This window comes from Heteronotia binoei, chromosome 14 (assembly GCF_032191835.1).
Source record: "Heteronotia binoei isolate CCM8104 ecotype False Entrance Well chromosome 14, APGP_CSIRO_Hbin_v1, whole genome shotgun sequence".
NCBI classification, from domain to species: Eukaryota; Metazoa; Chordata; class Lepidosauria; order Squamata; family Gekkonidae; genus Heteronotia; species Heteronotia binoei.
Genome location: NC_083236.1, coordinates 34,946,199 through 34,964,923, shown reverse-complemented (window position 1 = coordinate 34,964,923; position 18,725 = coordinate 34,946,199). Strand labels below are relative to the sequence as shown.

General features: G+C 41.0%; 1 protein-coding gene across 1 annotated transcript in view; it reads right to left on the bottom strand.

Annotated features, from left to right (window-relative positions):
* Positions 1–2,455: 2,455 nt before the first annotated feature.
* The window catches only part of LOC132582643 (dipeptidase 3-like), a 35,350-nt gene continuing 19,080 nt past the window's right edge, over positions 2,456–18,725 (bottom strand). The window contains exons 5-10 of the mRNA XM_060254311.1: positions 18,334–18,403; positions 17,964–18,140; positions 15,453–15,540; positions 14,056–14,131; positions 4,941–5,076; positions 2,456–2,692 (exon numbers count right to left, since the gene is read on the bottom strand). Coding sequence (XP_060110294.1) covers positions 2,588–2,692; positions 4,941–5,076; positions 14,056–14,131; positions 15,453–15,540; positions 17,964–18,140; positions 18,334–18,403 — 652 coding nt within the window. The 3' untranslated portion in view covers positions 2,456–2,587. The remainder of the gene's footprint in view (positions 2,693–4,940; positions 5,077–14,055; positions 14,132–15,452; positions 15,541–17,963; positions 18,141–18,333; positions 18,404–18,725) is intronic.

Below are 18,725 nucleotides of genomic sequence, written 5' to 3'. Positions count from 1 at the left end.
AAGTGTTCTAATTCCTAATCAGGATCTTTTTGGAAGAAAATGAATCCAGATAGGAACAGAGAAATAAATTTTTCTAAAAAAACAACAACAACCCCAAAACATTTTCTGAATAAGCCAAAACAATTTTCTCACTGCACATTATACTTGTTAGATGAATCCATCCTTCTACCTACCCAGCTTCCCTCCCTCCCTTTCTCCAAAGAAAAAGTGTGCTTGCACACAAAAACTTATACCTGGAATAAAATGTTGTTGGTCTTAAATCTGCCATTTCTTTCCTCCCCCTTCATCCCTAAAAGAGGAGAAGCAGCCCCAGAGAAGCGGGCAGAAGGGTGAGTGTGTGTGAGAGAGGGAGAGGCAGAGAGAGAGAGAGGCTTGTCTTTGTGTCTCTCCCTCACAAAGCAGCCACAGAGCTCTCTGTGTGCATGTGTGCACAAGAGAGGAGGGGAAGAGGCAGAAAATAGGAAGCAAAGAGCTGGGAGGAAAGCAAGGTATGGAGATACCACAAAGCAGCCACAGAGCTCTCTGTGTGCCAGGTGTGCACAAGAAAGGAGGGGAAGAGGCAGGAAACAGGAAGCAAAGAGCTGGGAGGAAAGCAAGGTATGGTGCAGCAGCAGCTCTGGAGAAGAAGCAGAACAATGTTGCTGGGTGTGTGTGTGTGGATTTGATCCCTGTGTGGGATGGATGTGTCCCGCAGGCCACACATTTGACACCCCTTACTTACAGCATCCCTGACAAGTGCTTGCTCATCTGCTGCTCAAAAATTGCCAGTGATGCTGCTAAAACAGAATAATCAGTTTCTTGTTCCCCAGTCGTCCTACCCCCTCTCTGGTGTCACCCATTCCCAAATGCAAGTTTTCTGACACCAGAGAAAGTCCAGGGTTTACAGATATAAGTGGTTTCACCCTGCATTTCTGGATGTCTGAAGTCTTCTGTTGCGAACTCAAGCCATTTGGGAAGTCTGAATCTTCCATTCCATTTTCACTCTTTTTAAAAAAAGCTGTTATCCATATATGAATCATTGCATCTTTGTGCAAATGCTGTGAATCACTGCTTGTGCGCTTCTTCATCGCAATGTTTTGTTGTGATTGGGAGTCCACGGGGGGGGGGGGGGGAGTTGTCTTTGAGTGACAAATTCAAGAAAAATTACCCATTCTGCTGTTTCTTGGGGTGGGACAGTGCTGGAAATAGTCCCTAGGTGGCTTGGATTCTGTCCCCGGAACTTTAATCCAAGCCACTTTATAATATTGTGGGGAGAGAAAAAGGTGCAGGATGCACTCGGACAATGCCACAGAAATATATAGAGTCCTATAAAATGAGTGGGAAAGGGAGTGATTTCTGTTGGAGAAATACAATTGAATAGAAACCGAGATCACAGTACTTGGCAGAGAGACTGCAGAGCTGTCAAAAAGGAGCCAGTGCTTCAAATATGCACTTATGTGCATGTGTGAAAAACAAACAAACAAAAATGGTGCTGGCTGCCCGCGCCATGGTTATTGTGCAGCAATAATATCCTGTCAACCGTAGGGTGAGTGCGTTGTGCAGTAGATTACAGGTTGTACTCCAGAACAAGAAAAATAAAGATCAAATTAGAAGCGTGGCCAAAATGCGTATATGTCCTAAGCCTGTCATCTGACTTTGGCTTGGAGAACTTTCATGGACTCGTCAGCCATGGAATTCTGCTCACTGAGGAAGACTCTATGGAATCTTCTACACAGTTCAAGCTGGACTTGCACTAGGCCTGTGAACCTTTACCCTTGCCCCGCATGAAGAGACAGCATGCTGTACAACTAGGCTGCCAATCTCCAGAGGGCAGAGATCAGTTCCCCTGGAGAAAATGGCTGCTTCCCCTATTAAGATCCCATCCCCAAACCCCACCCTCCCCAAGGCTCCACCCCCAAATCTCCAGGAATTTCCCAATCCAGAGCTGGCAATCCTCTCCAAAACACACCATACATTTCCCTGAAGCAAAGCACTACAAGGGAACATTGTCAGTAGCTAATGGAATGAATCCCATGGAAGCTTCTCCATCAACACTGATACTAAGAAATCCCTGCCGGGTTTCTTAGAATTGCCAAAGTTCTCCAAACTGTTTTGAAAATTCAGAAAAGTGACTGAAGTGATTTGTTTTATATCCCAAGTTACTCCCAATGCGAAAGAGGTCCTCCACTATCACCTTCCCAGGTCCCCCTACAAATCTCACCCTGGGCCCATACTTCCCCCCCTCCCATACAAACTTGATAGGATTGCCAACCTTGTGAGGCCTGGAGTACCCCCAGTATTAAAACTGATTTTAAGAATACAGAGATCAGTCCCTGTGGAGAAAATGTCAGCTACTGGATGGACGCTGTGGGAGAGCTCCCTCTTCTCTCCAAATTCTACCCTCCCCAGGTTCTGTCCCCAGTCCTTCAGGAATTTCCTTAATACTTTATCACCTTCAAAGATCAGATACCATCAGTTTGTGTGTTTTCATAGCAGATTTATTAATTCTTTTTTTTTTCCTAACATGGCTGCCACATAGGCACAACAGCAGTTAAAGATTAGACTGTTGGGTCTCTCAGTACAAAATGGCAGCTTTAGCAATTGTGTACTAACCACCAGGTCTAGGATTCAGTTCTAGGCGGCACTCATTTGCTACCAGTTCCAGGTTAATTTCTTCTTCATTTTCTGGCTCAGAAGCCTGGTCATCCCGCACCTACAATTCAAATTCAGAGCTAACTGAAAGCAGGACCAGATCTACATGTTTTTTGAGGGCGGGGGGCGCAAAATTAAAAAATTATGCCCCCTTATGGGCCCATTCTATCTTATGGGCCCACAGAATAGAATGGACTCCATACTCAATTTGGCACCCCCTCTCCGTTGGCGTCCGGGGCAAGCACCCCCCTTTGCCCCCGCCTAGATCCAGCCCTGACTGGAAGGTAAGACCCATTGGCCATATGAATCGCTCCTGTATTAAGTTAGGTCATTTTATCACCTAGCTCAGTAGTATTGTCCGCTCTGACTGGCAGAGGCTCTCTGGCAAAGAAAAAGTCTTTCCCAAATCTTGCCCTCCAAGATTCTTTAATTGGTGCTGCCAGGGCTTGAAGTTACCACCTTCTACATGCAAAGTACTGAACCACTAAGTAGCATTTATGCAAAGCCTGGGATAGTACAGAAGGTTATGTTTATACCAGTTGAGTTTTGCTCAGAAGCACCCATGACACACATTTAACTTGTTGAACTCATCCTATAGTAAAAACCTTCCCATTCTATTGATGCTATGAGAAAAAAAGGTCTGGGCTGCATGTAATATGGGAAGGGGGGAGAAAGGAAGAAAGAGGTTGGTACATAACAGTTAAGATAAGTGATCAGCCATGTGTATTGCCATAATTTAAAATGATTACTGAAAAAATACTTCAGTCAAAACACATCCAGCTCTTTATACAAAGCCTTTTTTGGGGGGGGGGAGGGGAGGCTGCTTTAATGATGCTGATTCATTCCATTGGGTAAATTTGTGATTTTTTTCTTTGGAGAAGCCTTGTGATGGCTCTGACAACCCAAGATTGCTAACTGCTCTGAATATTCTCAGAGTGATACAGATAAATTGTTTTGCTAGCAATAAGACTTTAGATCCCATTCAAAGTTATAGACCAATTTCCCTTCCTAAAATCAATTTTTGTGTGTGTTTAGTTGCGATGTTATAAAATGCAGCCATCATATGGAAAGGTATTCTGGGATGCAGCCAGGAGCAGAAAATGAGGAAGTTGCCCTCTTGGGGATGGAAATAGTTTCCATTAATGGCAATTACCAGTGGATTGAAGATGCTGTATTTCATTTAGTATGTCACATCCAATAATTTCTTTTTATATACTTCAAAATATGCTGCCACTAGCTTCTTACTTCTCTAACAAATGGGCAAGACAGTGGTCATGAAACACTTGACTTTTTTCTTGATTTGGAGAAAGGGTGTCAGCAGTTGGGCCTTTGCTATGGTGAGTATTCTGAAGATCTTCCAGCTTCTATGTTCCTCTATTCAAAACAGACTGTGGTTTTAAGCTTGTCCTGTGGGTCCCCCCAATCTTGTTGAGCCTCTGGTCACTTTTAATTTAAGAAAGGGTATTGGGCACTACCACAAAATGGCAGCCACAGGGGCAAAGTCAATCATAAAATGACTGCCATGTGAAATGGGGCTACAGGCCCAGGTCTCCTGCTGTAGCAGGAGCTTTCTTGGCTACCCCCTTGGGAAAGTTAAGGACGCTCCTCAGCATCATGGGACATCACTTTTAGTGAACTACCATAAGTGATGCCATTGTGATGAGGGACACTCTAAGATTTAAAAAACAAAGGTTTGGGTGAATTCTAAAGCATCACTCCCACCATAATGATATCACCTTTCACTGGAAGTGATGTCACACATTGGTGTCATGTTGAAAAGATTCTCTTCCCCCTCCTCTGTCCTGAACTCTCCTGGTGAGTTACCAGCCTTTGCTGGTAAACCTAACCAAGGCAATCATAACATGCTTGGAGATTCCAAAAAGAAGTATCCTCCTATGATGGAGGATTTTCAAAATGGCTGCTTTCCAAAATGGCTGCTTCCTCTAGACATCAAGATGATGCCTCCTCTTCTGCAGCATCTCCTAACTCCAGTGGGATACAGGAAAGTCAGAACAGGCTCTGCTTTGGGGACAAAGTGAGAAGGCCCCAGGAAACACAGCAGTAGGCTCCATGGAGCCCACAGGTACCCTACGAGGACTCGCTGTGCTACACACGGTGACGAAAGAGCTCACAGCCTTCTCCCACTCCAGAGATGAGCAAGCTATCTATCCAGATGATCTTAGTGATCCCTCACTTGTTCTGATTCTACATTCATTAACATTCATGCTTGTTGACCAAATCACACTTAAGAAAAAGAGGGTCTAGGGGAAAAAACAAAGCATGGCTCATCATATTTTTTTTCGCCTTACTTTTTCAACCTGCCGGAAAACACGAAGGAAATTCTCTCTCAAGACACCTCGTACTTCATCATCACTCCAGCCTCTGTCCAACAGGGTTTGGATCAATGTCGGGTATTTGGAAACATCCTCCAGGCCTTCAGGGTGCCTGTTGAAAGCAAAAGAAAACAATCACTGCAATCTCATCCCCTTTCACAGGGCACCTCATAGCAAATGGTGGTGGTGGAAAGTGCTGATGGCACAGGTGACTCTTGTAGGGTTTTCAAGACAAGAGATGAACAAAAGTGGTTTGCAATTGCCTGCCTCTATAGTAACCCTGACTTTCCTTGGTGGTCTCCCATCCAAGTACTAACCAGGGTGCACCCTACTTAGCTATTGAGATCTGACAAATGCAGGCTACCCTGGGCTGTCTAGGTTAGAGTTAGGGCTTAATTAACTAAAGTAAAGTAAGTAAGGGCTTAATTAACTAAAAAGAACTGTGTGTGTGTGTGTGGGAGGGTGAGCTTTATAGCTTGTTTCTGCATACTGATTGGGGAGCTGACACTAGAAAGTTACCTCTTGCTATACTCTGTATGCATCTGATGGAATGCTAGAATAAACTTGGCTTGTCTTCGACTTGTGCTTTATTTTGTTGCAGCCAACTAGCACAGCTAAAGCTGTTGAAATGATACTCTCTGCTGATGAGTTTATTTGGTGTTGTTTCTCCCCACCTCCCTCAGGGATAGAAAAGAAGCCATTTAAAGTGCATGAACTTAGCATCATTTCCAGCAATCTGGGCCTGGTGAAATTCAAAAAAACATCTCTTCAAAAGGCTCACAGCTGTTCCTCATTTTATTTGGCTACAGATCCCAAGTACAAAAATCCTGAGAATAGGTTTGCATTTTCTGGCACAAGTCCTATGTTTGAAAAACCATATAAGGCAGTAACCATCCCTCATCAAGAAAGCAATGGATGTTTCCTTAATTCTTTGCGCTGGGTCTCCAGCTCCAAAAGTCAGAAGACAATAACATTTGCAAGCCTCACTTGCATTTGAACTGACTGTTCTCTCTACAAAAGCATCTGAAGAACTAACTGGAAAAAGACTCCTCTTGCTTTGTGTATTTGCCAACAAAAGCACCAACATCTACATGGAGAATGGGCTAGATCAGGGGTGACAAACTCATTTGCTATGAGGGCCGGATCTGACATAAATGAGACCTTGTAAGGTCAGGACATGTTGAGCCGGGCCATGCATGTACCTATTAGGTAGAACGGGTATAAACTTTATAAAGGACACAAACACAATCAAAGGGGGGGCGTGTTAAAGGGAGGAGCCTCAGCCAATAGAGAAAATAGAGGCTTTGCTCTGTAGCTCCTGTGCAATTGAGCAAGCCTTACAAAGCAAACTGTCATGCAGAAGGAAGAAAGAGAGAAGGAAACAGATGAAAGACAGTTGTTCAGAGGCCTGATAGGAGCCCTCCAGGGGCCTGATCTGGCCCCCGGGCCACATGTTTGACACCTCTGGGCTAGATCCTTTCTCTTCTGCTGGGGAGGAAGAGCTGCAGTGCACTCTTCACAACTGACACTAGATACGTGTTCTCTGCACTGAGGTTCCCATTGCCAAAAATGAGAGAAGTGCTGGGCAGGTCAAATGTGTTGGCTACATAAATCAGCATTGCAGTCCCTGGCTGCAAAATGTCCTTGGCACTGGTCTAAATCAGACATAACCTCTTTGGCTATAAGCTACTGGCTCACAGCCTGTGTGTCTTCTCTGTTAGCTTGGTTTAGTGATTTATGTATATGGTGTTTATTATACTGTACATCCCTTTGGGCCCTGACCTGGATGGCCCAGGGACGTCAGATCTTGGAAGCTAAGAAGAGTTGGCCCTGGTTAGTATTTGCATGGGGGACCACCAATGGTCCCTCTAAGCTGTGGAGTCTTGTAAGCAAAAATTCTACTTCATGAGCTACTGTCATTAAAGTTGTGAGCTCATGCATAATTTAGTTTGCTCTGGGGCCAATTTTCTTGAGCTAAAACAAAAATGTGTGAGCCGGAGGCTAAAAAAACTGTGAGCTAGCTCACACTGACTCTGCTTAGAGGGAACACTGGAGACTACCAAGGAAGTTCAGGGTTGCTACACAGATGCAGGCAATGGCAAACCACTTCTGAACATCTCTTGCCTTGAAAAGCCTATAGGGTCACCAAAAGTTGATTGCGACTTTTTACTACCACCAAGCCCCTTTAGATCTCTTCAGAGAGAAAAGCAGGGCAAATACTATAAACAAACAAACAATACCCATATATAGAAAAGCTTTTACATATGACATAAGAACATAAGAGAAGCCATGTTGGATCGAGCCAATGGTCCATCCAGTCCAACACTCTGCCACACTGGCCAAAAAACCCAAAACAAAACCCAGTTGCCATCAGGAGGTTCAGCAGTGGGGTCAGGACACTAGAAACCCTCCCACTGTTGCTCCCCAACAAGCACCCAGAATACAGAGCATCACTTGCCCCAGACGGAGAGTTCCATCTATACCTTGTGGCTAATAGCCACTGATGGAGGGCAAACTCTTGATTTCAGCTTGTATGGTATGTACAAAATATTTTTCTTCATTTTTTTTCTTCTTTCATATTGGCTAAGCCTAAGGCTTGAATGTACACACACAGTGTTCCTGGCTGGTGATACATCTGGCAAAAATGGTTGCCATCTGTATTGATTGTTAAAAACAATAATTGCATTGCAAGGAATATTTCTTTGTAAATATTCTCCAAACTTTGGAGGATTTGTCCCAAAAGCCACTGCCAACTTTCTAAAGGAAGCTGTAGAATCCATTACATTGAAAAGAGGACCACAGACACCATTCCTATTTGTTCAGTTGGTTTGGAATCAAGAATGTATGGCCAGTCAGTAATGACAACCTCCTTTCATGGAAGTATCATGCAAGCAATCTAATTGCTGTAGATAAAAAAAGTTTGTGGGGTTTTGATCGTTCATCAAAACTAACACAAAATTCCCAAAGTGGCAAATGCACATGACAAGTCTACTGAATAAACTAATGTCCTATGAAAAGAGAAATGTCCTCATGATGCCTGCGTCATTTACATCAAGTCACTGTTGAGCAGGATTTCCTTCAGTGTGTTAGACAGAGACGTACAATGAATTTTAAGAGAACAAGTTTGCTTTAAATTCACAATCTGATTTAAACGAGACCACTTTCAACAGTGAAACTTAGAGGGAGCAATCCTAAACATGTCTATTGGGAAATACCGCTTTCTTTAATGGTGTTTACTCCCAGGAACGTGTTCCTAGAATTGCAGCAAATATTACATTTGATATTTGGCTATTGTAATGAAGTTTTTAATGACTTGTTTTGCCTTTCTGTGATCGATTGTAATGGCCTTTGGCTATAGAAAATAAATGTTATAACAAATTTTTAAATTAAAAAAAAATCCAGTTTTTAATACAAAAATCATTGATTGCCATTTTTTTAAAAAAAATCAACAGCCTGTACCCATTCTGCTTTATCATCATTCCAACTTTTTCAGAAACAACCTATTAGTAAGGAAGACAAGTGCACAAAAAATGCTTACCAAAGAAGGTCTGATATGCTCCTACACTGAAGTTCAGGAGGATTTTTTCACCCGTGTGCCTAGTGCGAGCAATCAGCATCCCAGAGGGAAGCCATATTGGTTTGTGAAATCTGTCTGGGGTTGCTTTAACTGACAAATTGATCCATAGGAAAACCTGCACTTTCAAACAATTTTGAAAGTGTTGGTTTCAAACAATTTTTATTAGTAACATATGGCAATATATTCAATGTCTTATATCATTAATAACTACTTTTTTTAATCCCATATATTACTTTCTACCTACCCCTCCCCCCTTTACTTGACCCCCGCCAGTGTACTAAATCCAAAACATAATTTTAAAAGGTACCCCTAATTAATAAGAACCAAAGTTCATATCTTCCCCCCACTTATACTTAACCATTATCAAAGATTTTCCAATGTCCTTTTATTTTCCATTCTTTTTCTGTGTATCTTCTGAACTTCTTCCACTCCATCTTAAATACTTCTAAATCATAGTCTCTTAAAGTTCTTGTTAACTTATCCATTTCACTCCATGTCATAACTTTAACAATCCAATCCCATTTCTCTGGTATTTTTTCTTGCTTCCACAACTGCGCATACAATGTCCTAGCAGCTGAGAGCAAATACCAGATTAAAGTTCTGTCTTCTTTTGGAAATTTTTCCATTTGTAATCCTAACAGAAAAGTCTCTGCAACTTTGTTAAATTCATATCCCAAGATCTTAGAAATCTCTTGCTGAATCATCTGCCAAAACATTTTAGCTCTTTCACAAGTCCACCACATATGGTAGAAAGAACCTTCATGCTTTTTACATTTCCAACATCTGTCTGGCATCTTGTTATTCATCTTTGCCAATTTTTTAGGAGTTATATACCATCAGTACATCATCTTAAAACAATTTTCTTTGATATTCTGGCATGTTGAGAGTTTCATAGAGTTCTTCCACAAATATTCCCAAGTTTCCATCTGTATTTCTTTATTTACATTAATTGCCCATTTAATCATTTGAGATTTTACTACTTCATCTTCTGTAGACCATTGTAAAAGTAATTTATAGACTTTTGAAATTAATTTATCATTGTCTCCAAGCAGAACTTTTCCATTTCTGTTTGCTTCTTCCTTATTCCTTCAGTTTTAATATCATTCTCCACCAAGCTCTTTATTTGTTGCATTTGAAACCAATCATATTTATTATTCAACTCTTCAGCAGTTTTCAGTTCTATTTTGCCACTTTGTATTTTTAATAGTATGACAACCACTTTTCTTCCCCTATCTCAGCTGTTATTTTTATTACTTCCGCCGGTACTATCCATAATGGTCTTCTCTCATCTCCATACTTCTTATATTTCATCCATGTTCTTAAAAAATTATTTCATATATAATGATGATAGAAAAAAATGTCCATCTTCTTTTTTCCATAATACAAATATGCGTGCCAGCCAAATTTATTTCCATGGCCTTCCAACACTAAAAGTTTTCTGTTTAACAGCATTATCCATTCTTTTATCCACACTAAGCAAACTGCTTCCTGATATAATCTTAAATTTGGTAGTTGAAATCCACCTCTCTCTTTTGCATCTGTCAAAATTTTCATTTTAATCCTTGGTTTCTTCCCGGCCCACACAAATTCTGAAATTTTTCTTCGCCATTTATCAGATTGTTTACTATCCTTCACAATAGGAATAGTTTGAAACAATACATTATTCTTAGTAGAATATTCATCTTAATTGCAGTTATTCTACCCAACAACGACAAATTATGCTTGTTCCATTTTAACTTGTCTTCATCCATTTTACGCCATAACTTCTCATAATTATTTTTGAACAGATCAATATTCTTCATTGTTATCTCCACCCCCCAGATATTTTACCTTGGAGGTGACTTCGCAGCCCGTTAGTTTCTGCAATTCTTGTTGTTTATTTATCTGCATATTTTTACACAGAATTTTTGATTTTTCTCTATTAATACAAAGTCTTGCCAACTCCCCATATTCTTGTATTTTAGCTAACAACAAAGGTGTAACTTGTATGGGGTTTTCATTTATAAATATTATATCATCAGCAAAAGTTCTGTATTTATAAGTAAATCCTTTTATTCTTAATCCTTCTATAGCTTTTTCTTCTTGTATCTGCATCAATAATATTTCAAGAGTCATTATAAACAACAATCGTGAAAGTGGACAACCTTGTCTTGTACCTTTGCAGATTTTCATATCTTCTGTAAGATCTGCATTTATACATAACCTTGTGCTTTATTCAGAATATATTGCTTTTATCATTCTTATAAAGCTTTCTCCAAGCTCCATTTTTTCCATTATTGCAAACATAAAGTCCCAGTTTAAATTGTCAAATGCTTTCTCTGCATCTGCAAAGAATAATGCTACTTCTTTTTCTGGATGTCTTTCATAATATTCTACAATATTTACAACAGTTCTAATATTGTCTCTTATTTGTCTTTTGGGAAGAAAACCTGCTTGATCTTCCTTTATAAAATTTATCAAATGCTGTTTAAGCCATTCTGCCAGGATTCTTGTATAAATTTTATAGTCATTATTTAATAGCGAAATTGGTCTATAATTTTTTACATTCGTGACATCTCTGTCTTCCTTAGGTATCAACGAAATAACAGCTTCCTTCCATGTGTTTGGTATTTTCCCTTTCATTCTTATCGTATTCATCAACTTCTGCAAGTTTGGTATTAATTCCTCTTTGAAGATTTTAAAAAATTTAGTTGTATATCCATATGGCCCAGGTGCTTTTCCATTTTTCATTGCATTGATTGCTGCTTCAATTTCTATTTTTTCAATTGGATAATTCAAAACTTTTCGCATATTTTCAGTTAAGGGCTCTATTTTTACCTTTTGTAAATATTCATCTATCTTCGCCTTCTTTATTTTAACACCTTTAAATAATTTGGCATAACACTTAAAAAATTATCTTTTTATTCCCTCTTGGGTAACCACTTCTCTTCCATCTACCACAATTTTATTAATAATTTTACTTTCCCTCTCTTTTTTCAATTGCCAAGCCAAATACTTTCCCAGTTTATTTTCTCCCTCAAAGGTTTTCTGCTACAATTTTTTCAAACTCCATTCCACTTCTTTATTTAACAAATGTCTCATTTGAGTTTGTAATATTGTAATTTCCCTTATAATTTTTTTCCCCTGGCCTTCTTCTCAACACCCCTTCTTTTTTTTATCTCATTTTGAATGTCCAACATCTGTTTCTCTTTTACTCTTTTGTCCTTATTATTCTAAGTAATCAACAGTCCTCTCATTACTGCTTTGTAAGCATCCCAGACCATCTGGAAATCTATGTCCTCTTTGTCATTCATTTGGAAAAAGGCTTTAGTTTCATTTTCTAGGTATGTCACTGTTTCTTTATTCTGTAGCAAATCTTCATTCAATCCCCGTCTTCTCAACTTCTTGGACAATTTTGTAATCCACATTATTGGGTTATGGTCAGCCTCAATCTTAGGTAAAATCTCTATTTTCCTTGTTATAAGACCTAAATCTTTAGTTCCCCACAACAAGTCAGTTCTAGAAAAAGTTTTATGTCTTCCTGAAAAAAAAGTATAGTCCCGAACTTCAGGGTTAAATTTCCTCCATATATCTTCTAGATTTTCTTGTTTAACCAATTAAAAAAAAAGACTTTGGCAGTTTTCCTTCTTTACTGTTTTTTTCCCCCTCCAGACCTGTCCAATGAGTTCTTAACTGTTCCATTAAAATCTCCCATTATCAGAACTTGATCATAGGTCAGTTCATCAAGCTGTTGTATAATGTCTTTTAAAAAGCATCCTTTGCACCATTAGGTGCATACAATCCCAATAGCAACGTTTTCTTTCCATTTAATATTGTTTCTACTGCTACAAATCTCCCAGCTTTATCTTTAAACACTAATTTTGGGTCCAATTCTTGTTTAATATAAAAAATCACTCCCCTTTTCTTCTGTTCAGCCAATGAAAAAAATTCTAGTCCCAATTGTTTATTCCATAAAAATTTGTAATCCTTTTGTTTAATATGCACTTCTTGTAAACAAATTATATTAATTTTGTTTCTTAATCCAATGAAATGTTGCCCTTCTTTTTTGAGGTGAATTTAGTCCATTTACATTCCAAGACAATAATTTGTAATCCATCATGATGCAAATTCTTTATTTTCTTCATAAAATCTACACATTTCCTGTGCATTTGAAATTTTCCCCTGAAGTTCAAAGCTCAGACCTTCAGGTATTATCCATCTAAATCTTATTCCATTATCTCTTAATTTTTCTGTCAATTTTTTATATGTTCTTCTATCATTTAACACGTGCCTTGGCAACTCCTTCATAATTCTTACTCTACTACCTCCCACTATCAATGTCTTTTCAAAGTTTTTATTCATGATCCTTCCCACCATTTCCTTTGTCATAAATCTTATAATAACATCTCTTGGTAAGTTGTTTTTCTTGGCATAAAGTGAGTTCACTCTATACATATAGTCATACATGTTTTTAGTATCTTCAGGATCTTCCTCTAAAAATTCTGCAATTATTTTTATTATATATTCTTTTAGATCACCATCTTCCTTTTTGGGTACTCCTCTCAGACGTATCTGAGTCTCCATCAGTTTGCAGTCATGGATTGTCACTTTTTCTTGCATTTTCAACAAGGTGGAATCATATACTTTCATTCTGCCTTCTACCTCCTGCACTTTCTTAGATGTTTCCTCGGTTTCCTTTCTGAGATCCTCCATATCTTATTTAATCTCTTCAATAATTTCTTTTTTCGATTCAGTTATCATCTCTCTCATACCTCTCATCATTCTGGCCTCCATTGCTTCTAATTGGTCCTGCATTTTTTCTAATGAAGTAGCCCTTGTATGGGGTTGCTTGTGTTCTGACATTTAAAAAACAGCAAAAATTTAGACCTCACCAAATTCAAATTCAACTATCAGATTCAAAAGAATAGGACTTGCCTTTTATAATAAGCCTGATTTCGCCATCCTCCAAGCTTCCAAAATCAAGATATTTATTTTTAAAGTCTTTAAATGTTTCAAAATGGAGGTCACGACTTTTTGCTGCTCCTTACAATTTTTGTTCCCTTTTAAAACCTTCTAAAGTCTACACACATAATATGTCCAATAATACTTATCTTCTTGTCCTCTTCTGAGTTAATTCCAACAATTTTTAATGTCCCAAACACTTTAAAAACCTTATTTTAATTTTGACCTCCAAGCAATGGCCGCAGCTATTTCTCAGTGGTGTTACATTCCTAGAGTAGGTTTTCCATCCACTACTTTCTGGTTTACTTGCCATGAAGTCTCATTCACACTAGTAAGGAGATCTCACGATACTTGACGTACTTCCTGTTTTGCTTGAATATGCTGCAGGTCTGTGACAATGGTGCTCTTTTTTCAAAACCGCAAGTAGACCAAACAATAAATTCCTTTCCACTTTTTAGCACTGCCCTTTAAATTTACAAAGTCCAACACTACAAAGTCATTTTTGTACCCCCCACACCTCATGTACTTTGGCCCCAAATGAATACATAAAGACATTTTAAAAAAATTACTAACTCATTCACTCCATCGTATTCAGCACCAATCCCTATGTATTCTGCACCTATCGTTGTCTTTATATGGTCAAAATGATCTAAATGGGAGGGAAAAAAGAAATGAAATGAAATTAGTATGTGGTAGAAGAAGAAAGGGTAGCTTATTAAGTCCTTCCAGTTTATTGCATTTTCATCCTGCTTTATAGATTAAAAAAAAAAACTATCCTCAAAAGCAGCTCACAATGATTAAAATTTTACGCATGTTGCCAGGAGCGAGGGCTGTACGTCAATGAAAACACTGCATTGGCCTGTTCTCCAGTCAGACTTCCAATGTAGGTTGCCAACTCTGCTTTGCAAATTTCTGAAGATTTGGGGCCAGTGCCTGGGATGATGGATTTTGTAGAGGGAAGAAAGCTTAGCAAGGACGTGATCAGGGCCGGCGCACGGGAGTCGATGAACTAGGCAACCGCCTTGGATGCCAGCTCACAGCATCGCCGCTCGTGCCGTCCCTGACCCTTTCTTGGCTCTGAGGGGTGGGAGGAGCTCTCCCGATCCCTCAGAGCTGAGAAAAAATGTAGCTTCCCCTGCCCAGCACACTCCAAACTCAGAGCACGCTGGGCAGGGGAAGGCGCCAAGTGTTCTTTCTGGGCTTTAAGGGATCGAGGGAGCTCTCCCATCCCTCAAAGCCCAGAAAGAACTGGCCTTCCCCTGCCCAGTGTACTGCAAACTTGAATACCAGGCCCCACCTGAATACAGTAACCAGCTGTGGGTTGGGAAATACCTAGAGATTTTTGGGGGGCGGGGAGGCTTGAGGGCTACTCTGCCGGTGATTCAAACCGCACAGGAAGCAGGAGCAGCCACTGCCCTTCCCACATGATTTAAAGACCCAGTTGACCAGCTGGTTGGCAGGCTCTTTAAATGGAGGGGGAGGCCGGCCCAGCTGCTTCCAGAGCTCCTGTGTGATTGGGGGAGTGGCCAGGAGCAGGAGCCGGCCTCCTAGGCAATTTAAAGGCCCCACCAATCAGCTGATTGCCAGGACCTTTCATGAGCGCAGGAAGGGCAGAGGCTGCTCCTGGGTGCCCTCCTACGCAATTTAAATCTCCGGGAGTCAGGGGGTGGCCCCTGCCCTCCCAGCCTAGGGTGCCAGCAAGCCTGGCACTGGCCCTGGGTGGAGCCTGTGGAGGGAGGGGTTTGGGTGGGGAGAGACCTCAGTGGTAGTGTTGCCAATTCTTAACCCTGACCGTTTTCTTGCCACCTGTTCTCACCTAGCAATTGCTTGGATAACTCCTGCACAAAAACCAGAATGCAATGACAGTCCAGGCTGTATTCTTCAGTACACAATCCCACAGGTATCTAAGCTTGTCCTTTCCCCCAACTCTAGAGGAATGAACAGAATACAGCATTGGAGTAGCCACAAACCTGCCAAAGCTGAAATGGTCGCTGTGTTATCTCCACAGGCTAAGATCTTGGTCTCAAAGGACATCATCAGAATTCCTCCGTTTTCTTTCTGCAAAGAGAAGGACAAATATGGATCTCCCTGTTCCTCAGTTCTCCCTAAGCCAGAGACACACTGATTGTGTTTTCCTAAACAAGTGTGTTTTGGAAGAGGGAGAAATTGAAGAACGAAGTGGTAGAATGAGCTGTACCATCCCAGGTGCCGATGGAAGACATCACACTGCCAAAAAACACTTGAGTGTTTCAGACATAAAATCCTTCACCTTCTGTGAACACACAAAAGAGCCCTTATCCTGAGTCAGACCACCCATCTATCAAAGTCATTTAGGGCTGCAAGGTCCAATTCAAGAAATATCTGGGGACTTTGGAGGTGGAGCCAGGAGCAAGATTGTGACAAGCATGATTGAACTCCAAAGTGAATTCTGGCCAGCACAGTTAATGGGACCACACACCTTTTAAATGCCTTCCCTCCATTGGAAATAATGAAGGATAAGGGCACCTTCTTTTGGGGCTCACAGAACTGGATCCCCTGGTCCAATCCTTTTGAAACTTGGAGGGTCTTTTGAGGAGAGGTATCGGACACTATGCTGAACATCTGGTGCCACTATCTCAAAAAGCAGCCCCCCCCTCCCGAGCCCCAGATACCCGCAGATCAATTCTCCATTATACCCTATGTGGAATCGGTTTCCTGCTTTCTGATGACCTGAAGCAGGGGGAGCGGGATCCCCTGCCCCCACCTGGGGACTAAGTACCAATAGGGAAAGAACACTGGGAGGTTAAAAAACAAGAGAGAAACGTGTTCTTGAAGTAACAATAACAACAAAATTTAGAAGCTCTCAGAATATTCACAAGAAGTGCACTAATTTCTCAAAGTAAATTTACTAATTACTTGACAACATTCTAATGAAAGCATTAACAAACAAACCATTAAGACATCGCATGTTCAGACACATTTAACATTGTCACAACAGACACCTTTATAGGACAGATACCAAGACACGTCAGTCACATGAGAGTCCAAAAAGTAATAGTAATAATAGTCAAAAGTAGTATTAATGTTGACATGCCAACTGTTTCTTATAGAAATCAAATAAATGTCCAGAAAATTAATTCAAAACAATTTTTTGCTAAGATTATTCAAACGTGGATTCAATTGTGAAAGAGAAGTACAACCGATAACACGTATCCTAGGTAGAATTTACATGTTTCAATCCAGCTTCCTCTTACCAATATACTTCAGAAATCTGGAACCAATGCTCAAACGCAATATACAAGCAGTTAGTCAATTTCTCCAAATGGCATTAGCAGTTCTCTCCAGTTAGTCAATTTCTCTAAACGGCATTAGCGGTTCTCCCCCCCCCCCCCCCTCAGCCAAAAGCAACCCGATGCAAGAAAGGAGAACCCTGGGCGAGCGAAGCCTGCTTGGGCTAGCTAGAGATCCAGCCAGCCCAAGCAGACCTTGCTCGCCTGGGGCTCTCCTGGGCCATCCCCCTCAGTCAAAAAGCCAGCAAGCCACCTGCCACCCAAATCACATAAGAAGTGGAGAAAGAGTGGCGTGGGCTTCTCTGCAGGTTAATGAGGGCTGTTGGGGGCATGGCAAAGCCCCTAGTGGCTGGCTGGCTGCCTGCCTGCTCTCCTAATCCAGGCAATGTTATGAAGCTGCACCTACTATTCAATGGACAAGGTAGGTGGGGAGGAAGAGGGGGAACCCTCAGAAAGATTCAGGGACTGCACTCCTGTGAGCTCTTGCTGAATCTGAGGCCTGAATGTTACAGTAAAAACACAATAAGGTTAAAAACAATGTTAAAATTATCAGGACATAACATAGAATACAGCTACAGCATGTTGAACGTCAGTGTGAATGCTTTGCATGAATCTTCTTGGCAACCAATGAATGCAGTGACATCATATCAGTGACTGTAGGGGTGCCATCCTCTAGGTGTGGCCTGGACATCTTTCAGAATTACAACTGCTCTCCAAACTATAGGGATCAGCTCCCTGTACTATGAATTTATGGAGAGACGGGACTAGCTTCCATTCTGTTCTAAAGTAATCATGTCCCCCGCCAAGACGGGAGCATACCCCCTAGTCCAGAGATCCTCAGTGTGGATGGGTGCCACGGTATCCACCAACACTTTTTCCAGTGCCCACTAATTGCTTTTGGAAAGTGGACAAGGTTAGGTGGAGCTTTTTTTCAGTAGGGGTTCCAATTGGCAGGCACCATGTTAAAGAACTTCTGTTGAGGAGTTTCCATTCTAGTTATGCATAATCTTGCTCCCTGACATTTTGTGGTTGTCTCCTGTGGCAGCTGTTTTGTGACTGGCTCCACCTCCTGTGGCAGCCATTTTGTGATTGTGCCCACTGCACTTTTCTCAGAATTCCAAACAAGCCCACCGGCTCAAAAACAATAGGGACCTTTGCCCTAGTCTCGCTCTCCATATTTTTCATCAAGTAAAAGAGAAAATTCACACTTACCAGACGTTGCAAAACATCATCAGGAACATTCCTGGAGTTGTCGCAAATGGCATGGGCTCCCGAATGGCTGAATATGACTGGCGCTTTGGAGGCTTCTAAAACAGCCATGGCAGTTGCGTGAGATGCATGAGATAAGTCTATTATCATGCCCAGACGATTCATCTCTTTCACCACTTCCTAGCAGAATATGGACAGATGGCTTTATCAATTTTGCAACTCTGGCCAAACATTCAGCTCAAGAGATAATTGACTAACACCGTGACCACTTTAGCCCACTCTCAGGAGCCATGTTATTTCTTTTCTCTCATAAGTTTTTTCAAACCACATTTGAAAAAGGACACACATTATAGAAAACTATGTGCTCACTTACTGCACCGAAAGCTGCCAAAGGTTCAGCATCCAAGTAAAACTTGTGTTCCAAATGTGTAGCTGTTTGTGCCCTAAAAATGAAACAAGAATGTGGGGCGGGGGGGGGAGGGAATCCCATTATACACAAGGGCAGGTCTGACAAGAATCACAAAGGTGGACACAGACATTTAAGGTGAAACAGGTATACAAAAACCCAAGCTGCTGCCCAAGAGAGCACACCAATTCAAATGTGTAGCAATTTTTATATTGTTCAAAGGTACTCAACTCAGCAATTAATACTGGAGTATCTTTCTTGCTGTGACTCCGAAAAGACAGAAAAAATGCAAACAAGCCGTCATGAGCCAGCCCCTGGACTTCTCCCACAATGTTTCATGGGGATAGCCCTATGAAGAA